The 18,245-nt window shown below is 35.0% G+C and overlaps 2 protein-coding genes and 1 pseudogene across 2 annotated transcripts; 1 reads left to right on the top strand and 2 right to left on the bottom strand.

Annotated features, from left to right (window-relative positions):
• The first annotated feature begins 1,106 nt into the window (after positions 1-1,106).
• LOC142523298 (serine/threonine-protein kinase SAPK7-like) lies at positions 1,107-3,369 on the top strand. Its single transcript, XM_075627043.1, has 9 exons — positions 1,107-1,417; positions 1,552-1,626; positions 1,753-1,854; positions 1,949-2,002; positions 2,080-2,172; positions 2,251-2,343; positions 2,537-2,641; positions 2,739-2,837; positions 2,953-3,369. Exons 1-9 carry the CDS (start codon positions 1,298-1,300, stop codon positions 3,274-3,276), a joined length of 1,065 nt encoding a protein of 354 aa, XP_075483158.1. The 5' UTR covers positions 1,107-1,297; the 3' UTR covers positions 3,277-3,369.
• A 322-nt stretch (positions 3,370-3,691) lies between these two features.
• LOC142522786 (ferrochelatase-2, chloroplastic-like) lies at positions 3,692-10,067 on the bottom strand. Its single transcript, XM_075626324.1, has 10 exons — positions 9,856-10,067; positions 8,762-9,083; positions 8,513-8,656; positions 7,791-7,892; positions 6,825-6,928; positions 6,615-6,741; positions 5,722-5,874; positions 5,055-5,155; positions 4,717-4,918; positions 3,692-4,525 (listed from the first exon to the last, which is right to left on the bottom strand). The coding sequence occupies exons 1-10, from the start codon at positions 9,903-9,905 to the stop codon at positions 4,301-4,303; spliced, it is 1,530 nt and encodes a 509-aa protein (XP_075482439.1). The 5' UTR covers positions 9,906-10,067; the 3' UTR covers positions 3,692-4,300.
• Positions 10,068-10,742: 675 nt separating this feature from the next.
• LOC142522787 (TOM1-like protein 5) lies at positions 10,743-16,748 on the bottom strand (annotated as a pseudogene).
• Between the last annotated feature and the right edge of the window lie 1,497 nt (positions 16,749-18,245).

Genomic DNA, 18,245 nt, shown 5'->3' with positions numbered 1-18,245 from the left:
GACTAACATAAAAATTATTGTACGGATTCTTTGTTTTTAAGCAAACATTAAACAGTATATCGATAAAAATATACTTAACAAGAATTAATTTATTAAAGGATTTTTCATCCCCATATATATTCGTTTAAAAAAATTTTGCAAGAATGGTCTTATAAGTCAACGTAGTGCAACGAATCTCTTATTTTGATAACTTATGAAAAACATTATTTCTTATGTCAAAAATATTACTTACCGTAAATATTGACAAGATATATCTGTTTCATATATAATGATCAGTGAGACTGTCTCACACAACATCTAATTAATATTTTATTATATCACAAAAAGTCAAATATTTTCTGTATTGATCGACTCATTCGCCAACACACCGACGGGCGGTGCGAAATTCTTCACATGGGCCAACTTAGAAGTACATAAAGCACCTAATGATATCTTCTTATGTTCACCATATATATAAATACATATCGGCATATTATTTGGATAATATTTAGGGAATCTGCAATTCACGTTAATTTTAATATTCTATGATGTTAAAATTTTATCTTAATTTCATATTATTCGATTTTGTCAATTTAATTTTTTTAATATGAGACGTGACATTTCATATAAGTGAGTGTCACGTCAGAAAAATAACCAAAATTGCAAGATAAACAAAAATAGTTGATCAAGACTAAAAATATCAAAATCACAACGAGACAGTTATGCAATGTGTATGTGTGGCGAGAAAAACCCACACACACACTAAATTTAGGAAAAAATTTGATTTTCATGAAAAATCCAAACTTATATATATTTTTGAACACACACAGGTATTGGGAGTTGATAATCAAACTTAAAATAAAAGGCAAAAAATTTGTTTGCTTCCAACACCACTTAATTATATTCTTGCATGTATGTATAATATATAAATACTGTGGAAAGGGGGGTTTTTGTTAAAATACGGAGAGAAAAGATAAAATTATAATTCCGATAGAATTAATAATCAGGTGCTCCACCTCCCAATATATAAATCCAAGTAAATAAAATAATAAAATCAGATCACACACACTGATGCGTATCTCTGTGTGTGTGTCTATATATATTATATATATACACACACACACACACACAGTCCACGCCACGAAGCCTCGTCTTCTCCAATCTTCATCACTCGTCGAATTCTCAATCTGGATCTGCTCTGCTGTAATTCATATCCATGCATGGGTATTAATCGAATGCAGCTAGCTAGCATAGTTATATATCAATATCTCCGTTATTAAATAAACTAACTATATTTGCATATATACAACAATAAAAAATGGACAAGTACGAGGTTGTGAAGGATTTGGGAGCTGGAAATTTCGGCGTAGCCAGGCTTTTAAGGCACAAAGAAACGAAGGAACTCGTCGCCATGAAATATATCGAGCGTGGTCATAAGGTACGTAATTTTAATCAATACATACATACATACATATATATATATATATATCACTGAGTGAAAATTTTGTTTCCCCTTCGAATATCGATTGAAATTGATCTTGTTTTATGAGTGCGATGAAATATGTATTGCAGATTGATGAGAATGTGGCCAGAGAAATAATCAATCACAGATCGCTTCGACATCCCAATATAATTCGCTTCAAAGAGGTACGTGTGTGTGTGTGTGTGTGTGTACGTGTGTGTGTGTGTGTATATATATATATAGTTGAAGAATTTTTCTTTTCGTTTCAACCTTTGTTAGATTGATATGAATTCAATAATACTGGATGTTAGGTTGTGTTAACACCAACACATTTGGCTATCGTGATGGAATATGCAGCCGGTGGAGAACTATTCGATCGAATCTGTACCGCCGGTAGATTTAGTGAAGATGAGGTCAGTTTGTAATTTTAGTTATTCTTTTTAGACACGGTTTGACTCGTAGGTCGAGTTCTGATTTTTGGGATCGATTGAATTATGTGTGAGGCAGGGCAGGTTCTTCTTTCAGCAGTTGATTTCTGGAGTTTGTTACTGCCACTCAATGGTAAGTATAAATATATATTAAATTAATTGTGTAAAATATATGTATGCTTCAGATTTTATAATTGAATTATTTTGCAGCAAATATGTCATAGAGATTTGAAATTGGAAAACACTTTACTAGACGGAAAGCCAGCACCTCGGCTCAAAATCTGTGATTTTGGTTACTCCAAGGTCTTAATCTCATTCTATAAACTTTTTTTTAATATAAATTTTCATGAAAACTAAAAAAAAAAAATGTTGTTTGTCTAGTCATCTGTATTGCATTCGAGGCCCAAGTCAACGGTCGGCACACCGGCATATATAGCACCGGAAGTTCTCAATCGTCGAGAATATGATGGAAAGGTAATCAAGTTTTGCATATATATATATATAATTCAATATTTTTAATAAAATGGAGTTTCGATAAGATATTAAAAGTAAAATTTATATTTAATGAAGTATAAAATCAAAGGCTTTTTGTTCGAGAGCTTCCAATAAGTAAGGGACTGACTGCTCACTTAAGTTTATTATATTAAAATCCTTGTATTTGGAATAGATGGCAGATGTGTGGTCGTGTGGAGTCACACTTTACGTGATGTTGGTGGGAGCTTACCCTTTTGAAGATCCAAATGATCCGAAGAATTTCAGGAAGACAATTTCAGTGAGTATATACATATGTATATATTTACAAACCCACGACAGTGGGAAATTACAACATATAAATTTCACATTTTTATTCAATTCTTCTTACTCTTCAGAGGATTATGGGCGTTCAATACACGATCCCAGATTATGTCTATATTTCTCAAGATTGTAGGCACCTTTTATCGCGTATTTTTGTCGCACTTCCATCCCGGGTATGTATGTATACATATTGATCCATGAATAACATGTTACGCTATTAAATCAGGAGTCAATTATGTAACTCAATGATCGCCTTTGAACGACTCAAGTGTAAATTTTTACTTGCAGAGAATCAGCATAAAAGAGATAAAAAATCATCCTTGGTTCTTGAAGAATTTGCCAAGCGATCTTACTGAAACTAATCAAGCAGTGTACTACCAGAAGGATAATCCTAGTTTTTCCCTTCAAACCATTGATGAAATAATGAAGATAGTTACTGAAGCCAAAACTCCACCTCCCTCATCTAGAACAGTTCCGGGCTTCGGTTGGGGAGGAGAAGTGGATCAAGAATGGGAGTCCGATATAGAAGAAGATGATGACAACGAAGATGAGTATGATAAACAAGTGAAGCAGGTTCATGCAAGTGGAGAGTTCTATCTTAATTCATCATGATTTGAACATTGCATTTTAACAAATAAATCAAGTTTGGAAGTGTGTACGAGTACAATATATAAGCAATATTATTCGGGGCATTTAAATTTATAATCTTCCTGCCACATTTATTTTTAAAAATGACATCTATTTGCTAAAAACACGTAATGCAACTTGTTACATCATGCTATTTCGATAAATTGAGGTCGTTTTTTCAGATACACATGGAGATATCATTTTCAAACTCACTCTCATAATATTCACACAGTCTGTAATAATTACTCAATATTTCGGTGGACTGTCTGGAAAATTCAGAAGAACTGCAATCGTAGATATTTTGACTAGAATCCCTGCAACAACTTACATGTATATAAATGTATATTCAAGACTACTGACAAAATCGAATGAAGTACATGTTACAAACAAAACAACAGAATAGCTACATTGTCCTTCATCGCAGATCTTTATATCGTTGATTAATTAACTTAATGTCCCTGTAGATGTACACAGAAATTCCTAGAGTATAGTAAGTAGGTCCATGGTCTGGAGCCAATTTATGAAGAGAACAAACAAAAATGAGAGGAAAACTTTACACAAAATCTCAATGTCGACAAGTCGAGCATGTTTGAACATACATTTCGCAGAATTCCCCAAGGTCAAACATCCTTTGATCCATTGGATGTTTCTTTTCCAATTTTATAGTAATTTATCATTCCTTCAAACCTCTTCTTATGGTCTTTTTCAACCCCTTCTCTTCTTTGGCACTAGTTTAGAACCAGGTACCACAAGTCGTTAGTGTAATGATACTATGAGCCAAGAATCTCAGCAGAAGTTTCAGATAGATTGCGACACAACAAAACTTCAAGAATCAGAGGCCCAGCGTATCTAGGTCGTACTTGAAATATTAGTATAAGACTGTTGCGGACTTGACTTCTTCAGTTTAACCCAAGCTTCTCAACAAATGTTGGCAGGAATTCATATATGTAAATAAGCATGTGTAGAAGGTGTGAAACAAAGGAGGGGAGCGAGGATGGACAGGTTTCTATCATCGAAACAAGGACAAAACACCCCACTGATGTAAAAAACCTTCTCCAGTGGTCACTTCAAGCACCAGTAGAACTAGTACAGCCAGCATTGCTGCCCTTCCATTCCATGTTTCTGCACTTTTTGTCCAGCCCCATTCCCAAACAAGCACAGGGGGAGGTAACTCCCTACGCTGTGAATCATATGCAGCAAGAAGCTCTTCGACACTTCCAAGTGGAACTAATGACTACAGTAAACATAAGATAAATCATAAATACAAAGCAACAATGGAAAGCATAAAACAATAGAAAATAAAGAGAAACATAAAATGAGCCAAATATCTTAAGCAATAATCATCTGTCTTCCTCCAACTTTTGACAATAGATTAGCCAGACAAAAAACCACTCACTGCAAAAAAATTGAAAAGTTTTCACTCACCTGTCGAGCTTCAAGATTGGAGACGGCCATTGCTCCAACATATGGAAGACTTTCAATTACTGCATCAGCCAAATCCAAAATGAAAGTAGGTTCACAGCCAAGTGCTGGAACGCGTCCCCAGTTCTCTATGCCAGATTCTAAAGCCAACTCCTTGTATTCAACATCTATTTCCTCTAATGTCTCAATATGTTCGCTCACAAAACTGTGGTATGATATGAGATGAGACACTTATTCATAAAAAATACAAGATTAAAAAAACATTTGCAGCTAAAAGTAAAGCTGAGCTCGGAGTAATTTCAGACACTGAAAAAAGTGGTGAAATGATGATTTAGCAGTACCTAATTGGGACAGCCAAGAGACTCTTCACTCCTTTCCTTCCAAGCTCAATTATTGTCTCATCCGTGTATGGCTTCAGCCACTCTACTGGCCCAACCCTACTCTGCAGCAAATTAAACCAAGCAAACCAAATCAATATAACAATATGATATTCACTTAAAAGTAATATAAGCTGTAGGGGCTATATTTGCCAGGTTGAAAAAGATCAAAACTTGAAAATAATGAAGGCATTGGTTCCAATAGCAAATAGAAGACCAAAACCGGAGGCGTCTACGTAAGCTAAGATGCATTTTAGCTGACAACAATTTTCTAGCCCGGAAAGGAAATTCATATCACCTCATGTTGCGAACTAAATCTTCAGTTGATTCAAAATAAAAAGAATTACACTAATATGAGTGAAACGCTCAGCCAAGGGATTAAATCTTTTACAAGATACCCTAGCTCAAGCTAGTTTAAACATGAATGAATCCCTCTAACAAAATCTAACTCCTTATATTCATGTTTCCACTTCTACAAGTCACTATTAGGCCCAATTCAATTAAGCCCATTACAGTACCACATCTTAAACTATTCAAGCCCGGTATATTTTAGGTTCCTAACACCTCACACGTGGTGCACTAATAATTTGACTAGATCGTTTATGGCAAAAGAGAGAACGGTATAAAGCACCTGATAGGCAAGGGTATATGTGTTGTCTATCCTTCTCTTTTCCAGTTCTTCCATAATCAAGTCCACGCATTCCTCCATTTCAGCCTTGTATGGATCACCAGCATCCTCCACGTATGCAAGAGGTACCCCGTGAGCACTAAAAAAAATCATCACCTATGACAAACAAAGAGTGGATCATAAAACATAAAGTCATATCCAGGTTAATGGTCAGGACATGCCATCACATTTTTAAAGTTTCACATGCATGGTACAAATACGAAGATGTGCATATTTAGGAGGAGTTGTCAAATTGTTAGACATGATGGTTGTACCATCAGACTCATGTTTCAGATAGGGGCAAGGCTGTCAATCACTTTCAACTTTATATATTCCTAGATGGCCATGCAATTATTTAAGGCAAGAAAGACTCCCCTCCCTCAAATTCTTATAGCCCTGATAGGCCTAAAGGAAAGAAGGGTCTTCTGACCATGCATAAGAGCAGTAACCTATTTAGAAGAGAGAAACCATCATTCATGTGCACCACAGAGCTAATATTTGCTTCCCCTCGTCCAAAATGACCACCACTGGAGTCCTAAATTCATTCCTATTTCCTTCAAATGAATGAAGTTCCTGAAGTTTCATTCCTATTTAACTCTATCTCATCCTCACGGTTAAATCCCCCTTGAAAATAAATGTAAGCCCTTCAACACATGAAGCGAACAGGAACATAATAGTTTCAGCATATTTGATCAGGTCAATGATACCCAGTATGCCTAGCTATTAAGTCTAGATATAATAATTTGAATATAAATTCTGCGGGGATGAACATGTGGTATATGATTCAATACAAGTCTTGGATAAACGAAGAAGAAGGACGCTTCAACAAAAGCGTAACAAACCAGCGGTCGGATTACCTCCTCTGGGCGATCAAAATTTCCCAACTCCTTCTCAATCAAGTCTCCCATAGCTTTTATATATCCTTCACGCTGATACCATGAAGGAATGACAGTGTGTTGCATGTTCACTAGATATTCATCCTCCCTGTATATTGACCCATTCAAGAATCAGATTATGGCATTGATAATGAAAAACATCACAAGAGAGTCACATGCAAACAGCTATACCTGAATATATTCTCCAGAAGCCGAAGGCTTGAACCACTAGTTGATATTGAAAATTGGGGGTAGAGAGGAAGTACAACGAGTTTTGTAATTTTGTCTCGCTTAATCTATAAATAAATAGAAAGCAAAATATCACAATAATAACCGATAAATTGACCATAGCAAACACAAATATCTCATTACTGATGAGCTGGCGATAGTAAACAAGAGAAAATTGACAACACAGCGGAAGGGGAGCAAAAGTCATACTATCATAGAATAGTTTTTTGAATTTCTCAGTCACAAATTGAATGGCCTGTTGACTTTTAGGGCAAACAAAACAATTTTTATTTATGTCCCCCATTTGAAAAAGACGTGAATACTAAATCATACTTATTAATTCTCAAATAAAAATATGGCAAACACTGTCTGATTAGCACAGAGAAAGGGAATGGAAAAAAATACTCACAGCTTGCACAAGAAAGCACAAGTATAATATCTCATGACACTTGGACAAAAATAAAAATATGACAAACCCCATGTGCAAGGAAATAGTCTCTAAACACCCAGAATGTCATCCATCCCGAGACTTTCCCATATTCTTATATCCAAATTTTTAAAAATTTACGCCAATTTAAATTCAACTACACACTTCGATGCATGGTTGTTCACCACTTCATGAGATCTCTACATATGCAGGCTTTTAAAAACTAAGTGAACTAAAAACATCTATAGCACACAACAAGATGCAATTGTTTCTGGCAATTATTCAAAGTTCATGTCAAGCATCATATTCCAGGAACAAAAGAATAATGTGAAACATGAGTCCGTACAATCATAAAACAAATTTGAATCAACAAACCATGCAGTTATTTCAGCTTATTTAAGTTTGGAAGTGTGACAATTGAAAAATATTGCCAGCATTATAGACTTAATAGTGAGGAAAGGTGGGTGGGGAATTCAATTCAGGGAAAAAAGGCAGAGGATCACCTGTTCAATAGCTTCTTCAGTAAATGGATGCCAGTAACGCATACCAACATACACATTTGCAAGGACATTCTTAGCATATAGTGCCTTTTTCAACTCCTCGGCCTGGAAAAAGCAACCCCATCCAGATTAACTTGCAGAACCATATATTTAAGATACCATGGAAGAAAAGAAACTGGATAGAAACCACTAGCAAAATTATTATTGGTTTTTCTCATTTGCAGTTTTTAGCACAGAAATTAAAGAAATGAAGGTGTTCAACATAGAGGGAACATTATAAAAGTGGTCATTATTCTATCTGCATTTATATGCCAAAAAATCCACATTAATTTGTACAAGCTGGTAAAGGCTGACTGCTCAAAAGAGAGAATGTTTAAAAGTCCAAGGAGGTTATCCACAAGCCATCTTACTTACCTCCCCAATGCTCTTCACCTAACCACAGAAAAAAGTCATGTGATGATTCAACCAGAAATGTCTAGGGAATTATTAGTAAAGTGTTTCATATGTCTACAAATCAAACGTCAATAATTTTGTTTGTCTACAATTCTAATAGTAAATAAATCATATGCCATTCTCCATAATGACTCATGGACAATCAAATTATATAATAACAGGCCCTCGTTAACAAATTAAAAGAAAAGCTTTTTCATATTAATAATCATCAATCACCGTAGATATTGAAATCCTTAAGCAAGAATTTTGAATCGACTTCAAGAAAACCATGCCTGGGCATCAGTAATACGCCGCAGAGGAGAACCGCCACCTATTGAAGCATAGCCTTCTTTGCTTTTAGGAGATCTAACAACAGATACGAACTGTGCCAGAGGCTTTTGAAGAAAACGAAATGGCCTTGGCAGTCGAATTATATCCTACATTCCATATTACAATCCAAAGCATGACAGAAAAAGAAAAAATAACTTCAACATTTTCTCCACAGTAGAATCAAAAGAATGGTCAAACTGAAAGGGACCAACCGGATCAGCAAAAAGGTTAAACAGGAATGGCTGCACATCTTCTAGAGTTTCAGGGCCTCCAAGATTAAGTAATAGAACTCCTAACTTTTCATTACCAACAATTGAAGTAGACACTTCTTGAGATCCAGGAGTGGCCAGTGCTCCTGGCTGTGATGAGTTCGTGTGCAATGGTTGTGCCATAGTTACAAGTGTCCTGGGCCATCCCAGGTAACATCTTGTAGCCAGGGATCGCTTTGCCAAATTATAATTGGACAAAGCCTCCAATTGTACTCTATTGCAAGGACGTGTCCCCTGGGAAGAAAGTTTGGCCCGCGGCAGTAGTCTAAGAAAATGCATTAAAGCAACTAGTGTTAAACCACTCGTGCATCCGAACAAACAGAAAACAATTCACCAGAGTTCTGTCAGCTTGGATAATCAAAGGCTTAATCTTTGACAAGCTAGACATTTAGAAACCAGAGAAAAGTTATATGCCTTATCATCTCTCAAGCCTTAAACTACTTAGCCAGTGATATATTAACAACAAATAATGCGAGAATATCAAACAGAACCATAAGATTCAGAGGTAGAGACACAAAGCTAGTCAAAAAGATGACTTAATATGCAAAAAAAATTACAATTTAGAAAACTTAAATGCGGAATTTAATACCTTTTTTTCAATTGAACGGGCTACTTAATTGCCCCCAACCCACCTCCACCGATGTGTAAGGCACGGGCAGCATTAAAAACTCATTCTAAATGAAATCACTCATGCTGTCAACATTCAAAAACATTTCTTGCTCACCTACATCACAAGAACATGGACAAATATGCCTTCCAGGGAAAACCCAGTTTCTTAAATTTTGCCCAGTGCCACACTGCCACCGTCCGATTGGACAGAAGAGTGGAACCCACTTACTAATAATTCGCCCCGATGATGAATCTTACGCATGCACAAACCACAAAGTCTATTTACGCACAAGGCAGATGAAATATAAGTTCGATTTCACATACCACTGAATGAACAAAAAATTTAGATGCAATTCAACTGAAAATCACAGTAAGCGCAGATACTGAGAGTTCAGTAGTGAGTAAACAAAGAAGAAAAAAATCCTTACAGTGGAGGAGAAGGGGTCTGAATTCGTATATTCATTGATGATTGGTTCATTCCAAAAATGGGATCCGCGAGAATCAAAGGCGAATCATGGCAAAACAACAGCTATTTGTTTGTGTAGAGCAACCGGCCACGTATTTCTCAAATTATCCTCTGACCTCCTCTGCTCCTCTAGCTAACTCAAACAAACCCCACAAAGTGAAGACCACAACTGCAATTATTATACCATTTAATTTAAGAGAAATGATATTTATATTCCAAAAATTTAGAATCACATCTCGCTTTTGATATTTAATGCACTTTCTTACCAAATTAATCCCTTTTTACATCCATATTTTTAAGACTAATATATCCTTCTTTATAAATAAATACATATACTTCTCAAAAATAATTATTGAAAAAAAAAATTTGAGTTAAGAACATCCATAAAATATAATACTTGCATAATTAGAAAAAGAAAGAAATGTAACATGTCATTTGGAAAAATATTTTAAATCTTGATTAAAAAATTATGTATAAATTTTGAATGCAAAAAAATTAGTTGGAGTAAAGGTAGTACTTCTTCCACATCCATGAGTCTTATTATTACTCATTTTACTTACATTTTTATAATCTAACAATCTAAAAATGACTATAAAAACACATTACTAAATTAAAAATAATCTGAAATCACAAAAATTGCACCAGTCGAATGTTGTTTTGTCAAATGCAATCAAATGTTGCTTACACAAGTGACTTTCAATATTTAATTATTCAAGAAAAAGTTTGCTGACAAAAAACCGCTCTGTAATATATTTTTTTCTCAAAAGTATTACTGTAATAGGAACTCAATTTCTGCCATTTCGATTAAATACGATAATAAAACACAAAAAATGAAGATGAATAGACAAATTACTTTTAAAATTTAATAAGACAATAAATCATTTAATATATTTTAGTCCAGAGGTATGGTCAAATTATACATCATCCAAAGAAATTCAGCTACGAAATACTTCTTCCAAAACCAAGCAAATCTCACATGAACACCAAAACATCCACCCACTTCATAGATAAAATAACTAACAATATGATTTCCAACAAAAGAAACACAGTTTTAGTCACTGAAATCCATACTTCCACTGCGAGAGCTACTAGCATTTTGACTGTGTAATGAGAGGTTTCTCATATGGCCGTTAACCGTGGTAGAGCCGTCTGGTTTATGCTCCTGGAAGAACTTCTCGCGCTCCACGTGTTTAGCTGGTGGCGGTGGGATTGCAACTGTGGGTTTATTTGTAATGGCTTCTTGTTTTGACTCCATGGGTGATGACCGGTTAACCATTTCTTGCTGTGGCTCAAGAGTTAGAGGTCGTATGAGGGGACGATGGAGCATTTCAGATGGCACAGAACGCCCAATCAACCCCGATGATCTATCTATGGGGTGGTCTCCGTCATCTTCTGGCCGTATACAAGCTTTTCCTTTCCTTATCCTGTTCAAGAATGGGGTGTTTTTAGGATGGACTCTGATAAGATAAGCCAGAGGTGGCAGTAGCCGACACAATCTTTTTATGACATAATTGAAAAAGAGAGAGTGACCATGGAAATAAATTGGGGTTTGTATCATAATATGATCAAGACAATGTCAAGCTAGAAGCTTGAGAAGATAATCCAAATATAATAGACTACCTATTGTCTAAGAGAGCCACTCAAGTTTAGTTGCCACTCTAGTATTAGTTGCTGTGCCATATGAAATACTAACATAACGGCCTAAACAAAATCAGCTCAATTATTACATTTTAATTGATATGCCTTGCAGAATAGCAAGAGCAATTGTCGATCATACAGACACAATAGATAATCTATATATACTGGAGTAGCATACCTTCGATACAGTTGTTCTGCCTCCTCATCTTCTTCTACCTCTGTTTCTTGATGATCATATGATTTGGAGTCGACGTTGTCCTGCAAGCTAAAAGAGCATCGTGCCTTTGTAACACTCTTTCTAGCTGCTCATTAAGCTCGATTGCTTGTGAAACCACCTTTTCATCCCTAAAAGATACACAAGAAAGATATAAGACAGCAACTCAAAAACTAGGAATATATTTTTTATATTAAATATGCCGTGGTTACTCCTGGTCTACCCAAATCAACGTCAACAAATTTTTTTGGTTAATTCGGCTGTCAACCAGCACAACGTACACCACCACAAGTTTTTTTCTGGATGGAGTTTATGTTATGTTGCACGGATACGGGCATGTATCATATCGAATATTCGATGCAGGAATACAACAATTTTGAAAATATCCGAGATGATACGGCTAAGATATGACAATTATTACAATATATATAAATATTATATATCCATATAAATTTAGTAATGAAAATTATAGAGGATGTTACGGAGCTATGAGGTTGAGAGGCAAGTCTAGGGTTCAGCACAGCTAGGGAACACGGGCTACGGTTCGTGACTAACTAGGGTCGCGAAGCTAGGTCTAGGTTCGCTGGTCAGGGTTCGTGAGTGGCTAGGGTAGCGCGCTGTGGCTAGGTTCGCCATTGGAGTCGCACGTGTTGCTAGGGTTTGCTGGTTGGAGTATCTCGCAGCTAGGGTTCGTTGGTTGGTGTTGCTCGCGGCTAGGGTTCGTGGCTGGCTAGTGTCGCGCGGCTGGCTAGGTCAGAGCTGGCAAGTTCAATTCCATTTTTGCAATTTAACTCCTCAAACTTTTAACTTATTTGCAATTTCATCAAAACATATCTCAGTCTTGTCCATGACGTATCCTAACCGTGTCCAAGACGTATGCGATATGTCAAACATACAAAAAGTTAACGACACGGATTTTGCCATATCCGACACGTGTATTAGTATGTCTTATCCGTATTCGTGTCCGATACTTTGAGATTTTTTTTTGTGAACTATCTGTGCTACATAGAGTTTATGTCATACCAGAAAGAAAAGCCAAAAGTTCACCAAAGCGAGAGCAGCCGAGGATGATCTTTGATACAAAATTGGAACTATAAAAGAACCAAACATAAAATTTCATTGCTATACAACTATTCCATTCAATTATTTTTGTGTGGGTCTATATACATATATGTGTCTGTGTGTGTGTGGTGAACTTTTGAAGGGGGGAACGATAATTAATATATCGCTAGACCATTATGATGTCAGGTGATGGAGGTCATATTCCTCTGCAGACCTTTTCTCAGGGTAGTAGTTAAAGAATTTCAACACGTTTTACAGTAAAGCAGGTTGATACCAAACTTCCAGCACACTTGCCCAACATGCATCATAAACTGTCATCAGTTTTGATCGACTGAGAGTATAATACTTTACATGAAGGTCTTCTTACCTAGAAGTCATAGCAAGATGCATTACTCGTTGCTTTTGAAATGAACACTGTTCCACGAGATCAAGTGTAAACTCATCCTTAGCTCCCTGAAAGGAAAATAAAGTCAGAACAATTGGCCAGCGAGCAACCAGACAGAAACTTACAAAACATTTTGCAGCAGCTAAATGGTTCAAAAACTAAGAACAATAAACTTATCAATAAAAAGACTGGGAATAGAAGTCTCGTCATTGTTGATAGGAAAATACAAATTTCTATAAATATTAAATACCTCAGGATGTTGAGTATCAACAGCATTGAGTACGTCCCTTAAAACCTCTAATGCCGTACCAGCCTTTTCAAGAATACTGTGACAGGTAATAAATTAAATTGTTCAAGACAAGAAAGAATGACGAGCCAGAACAGAGATGCTTGGAAAAAAGGCACGTTTCAGCTTCCTAGCAGAACAAGTAAACAATAAAAACTCATTCATTTGTGACAAAAAAATACCTTAATCCAGAAACATTCTCATCCTGTGCTTGTGCCTGTGCCATGTTTCTTTCACTTGCAGGAGCAGTAGATTCCTTATCTGGTGGATTATTTTTATTCAAATTCGCTGAATGCGGTTGCCGGACGTCTTGAGGCCTCTGAACATCTTGAGTCCTCTGAGGAAATTGCACACCTGAATTCTGAAGAAGAGAGACAATCCTCCTTAGGTCACATATCCAAAAAAAACCAGAAATAAATTTTTTAGTATATTTTTTCTCGCCTTTTTAAGGGGTATTAACACTACCAATGGACCAGAATCTCCCTCCATTTAACTGATTTTATTTACAGATATTCCAAATACTGTTATAATTACATCGGTTTACATGCTTCTACTTCTACAATTTTCCTATAGTTGGGACATTTATATAAAAGTGGAACGAGTTCAGTCGGTATCAGAATACAATAGATGTACAATTTCAAATTCTTATCAAAAGTTTTCAAGCACAAAATAACAGTAATATCGTTCGATATCAGAATACAATTGATGTACAATTTCAAATTATTTTCAAAAGTTTTCAAGCACTGAAGAACAGTAATATTGTTCTCTGGCCATGTTAAAATTCACCGACTGCATAATGGATTTTGAATCAATCAAACAAGCTGATTGAGTACAGGTTCACCCAAGGACTGAAAAGTAAACCAAGAGTAAACATTAAAAAATTCAACATAAGTCAGCGATGGCATACCACTAATTCAAAGTAAGCACTATAATACTGAGGAAACCTTCCAGAAGCTCCACCAAGAGATGTCTGAGCTGCATCTAGCAGAAGAAAAATCTTTTCCCGTACGGGAAGTTCCGACTGTGAAAAGAGACAGAAGAATTAGTTAATGATCCAATTTAGTCAGCCAGCTATTGAGAAACAGAAATTGCTTAAAAGCCCACCTTTTTCTTAACTATTTTAACAAGTATAGGAAGAATTCCCATCTCTATAACCAGCTTGTGGACAGATTCTCCAACATTATTCATTAACATTTCCAGCAACTGAAAAACGGTTTAAAAGAACAAACATGTAAATAAAGCTAGCATGGTCATAAGATAAATTGTTGAAGGACAATAAAGTTCTTATAAAAAATTAGGCAGTTATTTTCAAAGTACATAAGCACTCACCATCACGGAAAAGAGTTGAGTGTTTGAGTTTTTGCTTCCAAGACGTTTTTTAATAGCTTTTATGACAACTTTAGCTTCTCTGCATGAAAAAATGTACAAATAGTGGTGAACATATAGTTTGAAGTCTTCGAGGCATATCATCTGCCTAACACAAGATTCTTCTGTATTTTAAGAAACATTAAAATATCATGATACCTTCAAGGACATTTTCTAACCATAGAAATTATCCAAGCGCAAAAACAAGTTACACGACAACTAGGAACATATCAAGCATCATGAATAATTAGCAAGAATATTTATGTTTGACACAAAACAAGGAATAAAAAAAAGATAATAGAAAATTCTTGGTGAAAAGAATTACTACAAATGAGCATGGCAAAATCCCAATCAGCATCAGAAAGAATAGCACAACAGCACACAAACAACACCTCCACGTCAACAATAGCTACACTTTAGCACTAAACCTTACTTGTGATCATGGGCGACTAGTTCGCAGATTTCGATATTTTTTGTCCAATCGGTATCAGTAAGTTTGTCGCTTGTTGCAGAACTAACAAGTTCGGCGGCCATATCTGTTTCTGATCCTTTCTGCAAGTAAAAACATGAAGTTAAAATCATCATCAAATGGATTATTCGCCTGTATTTAACTGAAAGTACAAGATCTGTCCACTTGGACAGGTTCAGCAAGTGGCGAGGGAGGAGTGCGATCCGCAAATATGAAAACTTGTAAGTTACTTTTTGTGATGTTTGTACACTGTGAGCCTTACTCCTGCAATCCAGTCAATCACACACCTCATCACTCCTCTCCGAAATGCTTGGATCCACCCTTACCAACCCAAAGCTAACACAGAAGATAAGTGTGCACTGTTTATTAAGTTACCACTTTTAATCAATATATACATTAGCTTTTAGAAATCTCCTTATGCACACAAATCCGCTGTCATTAACTATTATGCCATCAGTAATTACTTATCCAATAATTTAACCAAATCTTGCAATGAAAGAAAATGAGGTTCATAGACTGGATTTGAGTCTTCTTCTGCCTCCTAAAATGTATCGTTATGTTGGCTATCCGATAATGTAATCAAGGTCAACTGATGTGGTTAACGTTTCTATGAACAATAACTAATTCGAGATTTAAAAAAAACAAGAGATTGAAATTGACATATCTAACACATTTCTTAACATTTTTTCAGTTGACAGTCATAACAGCTCCTGATCGCCGCAGTTCAATCCCTTTCTTAAGGGATTACAAACTAGATGAACTAAAAAATCATTTTTCTGATTAATTAATTTTCTGCTGATAATCCCCAAATTCAAATAATAAACCAAGATGGGCCTTAACGAACTCCTTAGTTTATCCTTTAGTTTCTTGACACTGATCACCGTAAACTAAAATATATATATATTAAATAAAAAAAATCACCATATTTACCTTCAGATCTCGTACAAAAATCCCAACTCACAATCCCATTAAAAGTGTAAACATTTTCGTTCTTGATCAACAAAAAACGAAAAACAAAAAACAAAATGTAGTCCCCAAAATTTGCAGGCAAACCCACCCTTCAATCAGGATGAAAAATCAAAACCAAAAGCAAAAAACACCAAGATTTGGAAATACGCACCTGGGAAACAAGCAAAACGTAAAACCAGAAGCTGCAACAACTCCAATCCGTTTGTATGTATGCGTGTGTGTATGTATAGTTCTTGCAAGTGGTGACACGTATATACAACTGTCTACATATGTAAGCTAATCATGAAATAAATTTGAGATTCCTCTGTAATTTTTTTTTTTCTTTCAGTGGGTTGATTTAATTATTTTCGTCCTTGATTTAACTTTTTTCCCTGAAAATTTATAATTAAAATAATTTGTAAATCCGTCTCTCTAATAATAATAATAATAAAATATTAAAAAGTGCAGTTGGAGAGAATCTATGTTTTTTCTCAATCAAATTAGCGTGTGTGTGTGTGTGTGTGTGGGGGGGGGGGTGGGGGGGGGGGGTTTTCTTTCCTTAATAGCAGAGATTGTGAAAGCGACGCTGTCTGTTTATGCTATTGGTTGTCCAATAATTGCTTGTAACACTCCATTTGCTATTTTTATTCACACTTAAAAAACTCTCCCCAAATATACGATGTGTATCTCAATTTTAGTTTTTTTTAATGTGAGATTGAAATAACATGGTTATATGTTGATTTATGTAGTGTCTTATCAGTACTTCGATAAAATTGTAAAATTAAAATATGTTAAATAAACGATAAAAATATATAATTTTTTCTTTTAACATATCATTAAACTTAAAGATATAATTTATCATAAATGTTAATTCTTGATATGTCATGATAAATATATAATCATAAAAAAATTGTAAGATGATATTACTAATTAATTTTGTGAGACATATTTCTTATTTGGGTCACTCGTGAATTTTTTTTACTTTTTATTCCAGATATGTTACTTATTATTATAAATATGGTCACAGTTGATTCGTCTCACAGAATCCAAAAAAAATTATTTTTTATATCAAATATATTACTTATTATTATAAATATGAAAAAATTTGACTCGTTTATATATAAAGATCTGTGATATCGTCTCACAAGAGATTTACTAAAACATAATTTTATGATCCAAGCAAATTGCATTGCTTTAGTAAGTTGATTACATAATTCAGTTGAAAATTATCATCTAAAATGGAAAGAAATTATAATAGATACATTTAGTTGTCAAATTCAATCTAAAGAGTATAAAACCTCATTGATGCACTTTTAAAAGATAAATGATTAGTAATTATTTAAATGAATCTATTATTTTTTAAATTATTTATGTTTTCTCATATGTGCGTATTTTTGAATAAGAAATTTTCCCACTTTGTATAATATTAAAACATTATATTCTTTAAAAAAATGATATTATGTATATATAAATCTAAAACTTTTCAACTTAGTATATGCAACCTGAATATTGAAGCGTCTGCGCTTCAATGAGATTTTGCAGAAAAAAACGAGAAGAGAGTGGCAACATCAATTCGGGAGTGGCACCGCTAAAACTTACTTCGTTAAGTGTGGGATACGTGGCAGAAAATGAGTGGATGTCGAAAAAGTCACGCAAAGATACAAGCGGCGCAGATAAAAAAAAAAGGCAGTTGGTAAAACAATTAATTTCCACGTGTCCAAATGGGACCAGCGAGGGACGAGCGTGGCTGCAACTAAATCACAGGCGCGTGGAAAGTTTCCCATAAGGAAAAAAGAGAGAGCCCGACAACCCAACGAAGGTTCATTGTTTGCGTTGCAGGACTGGATTGGATTACTCTTGCAAGATTGACACCTCACGCTTTCTATATAGTTTTTTTTATTTTATTTATATTATTATTATCCTAATAATATATATATATATACCCAAAAAAAATTATACATGTTTTGGGATGGTATAAATAATTA

The sequence above is a fragment of the Primulina tabacum genome, chromosome 13, assembly GCF_025594145.1.
Source record: "Primulina tabacum isolate GXHZ01 chromosome 13, ASM2559414v2, whole genome shotgun sequence".
Lineage (NCBI taxonomy): Eukaryota > Viridiplantae > Streptophyta > Magnoliopsida > Lamiales > Gesneriaceae > Primulina > Primulina tabacum.
Note: the sequence above shows the minus strand (reverse complement) of the source record. Positions and strands in the feature narration are given on the sequence as shown.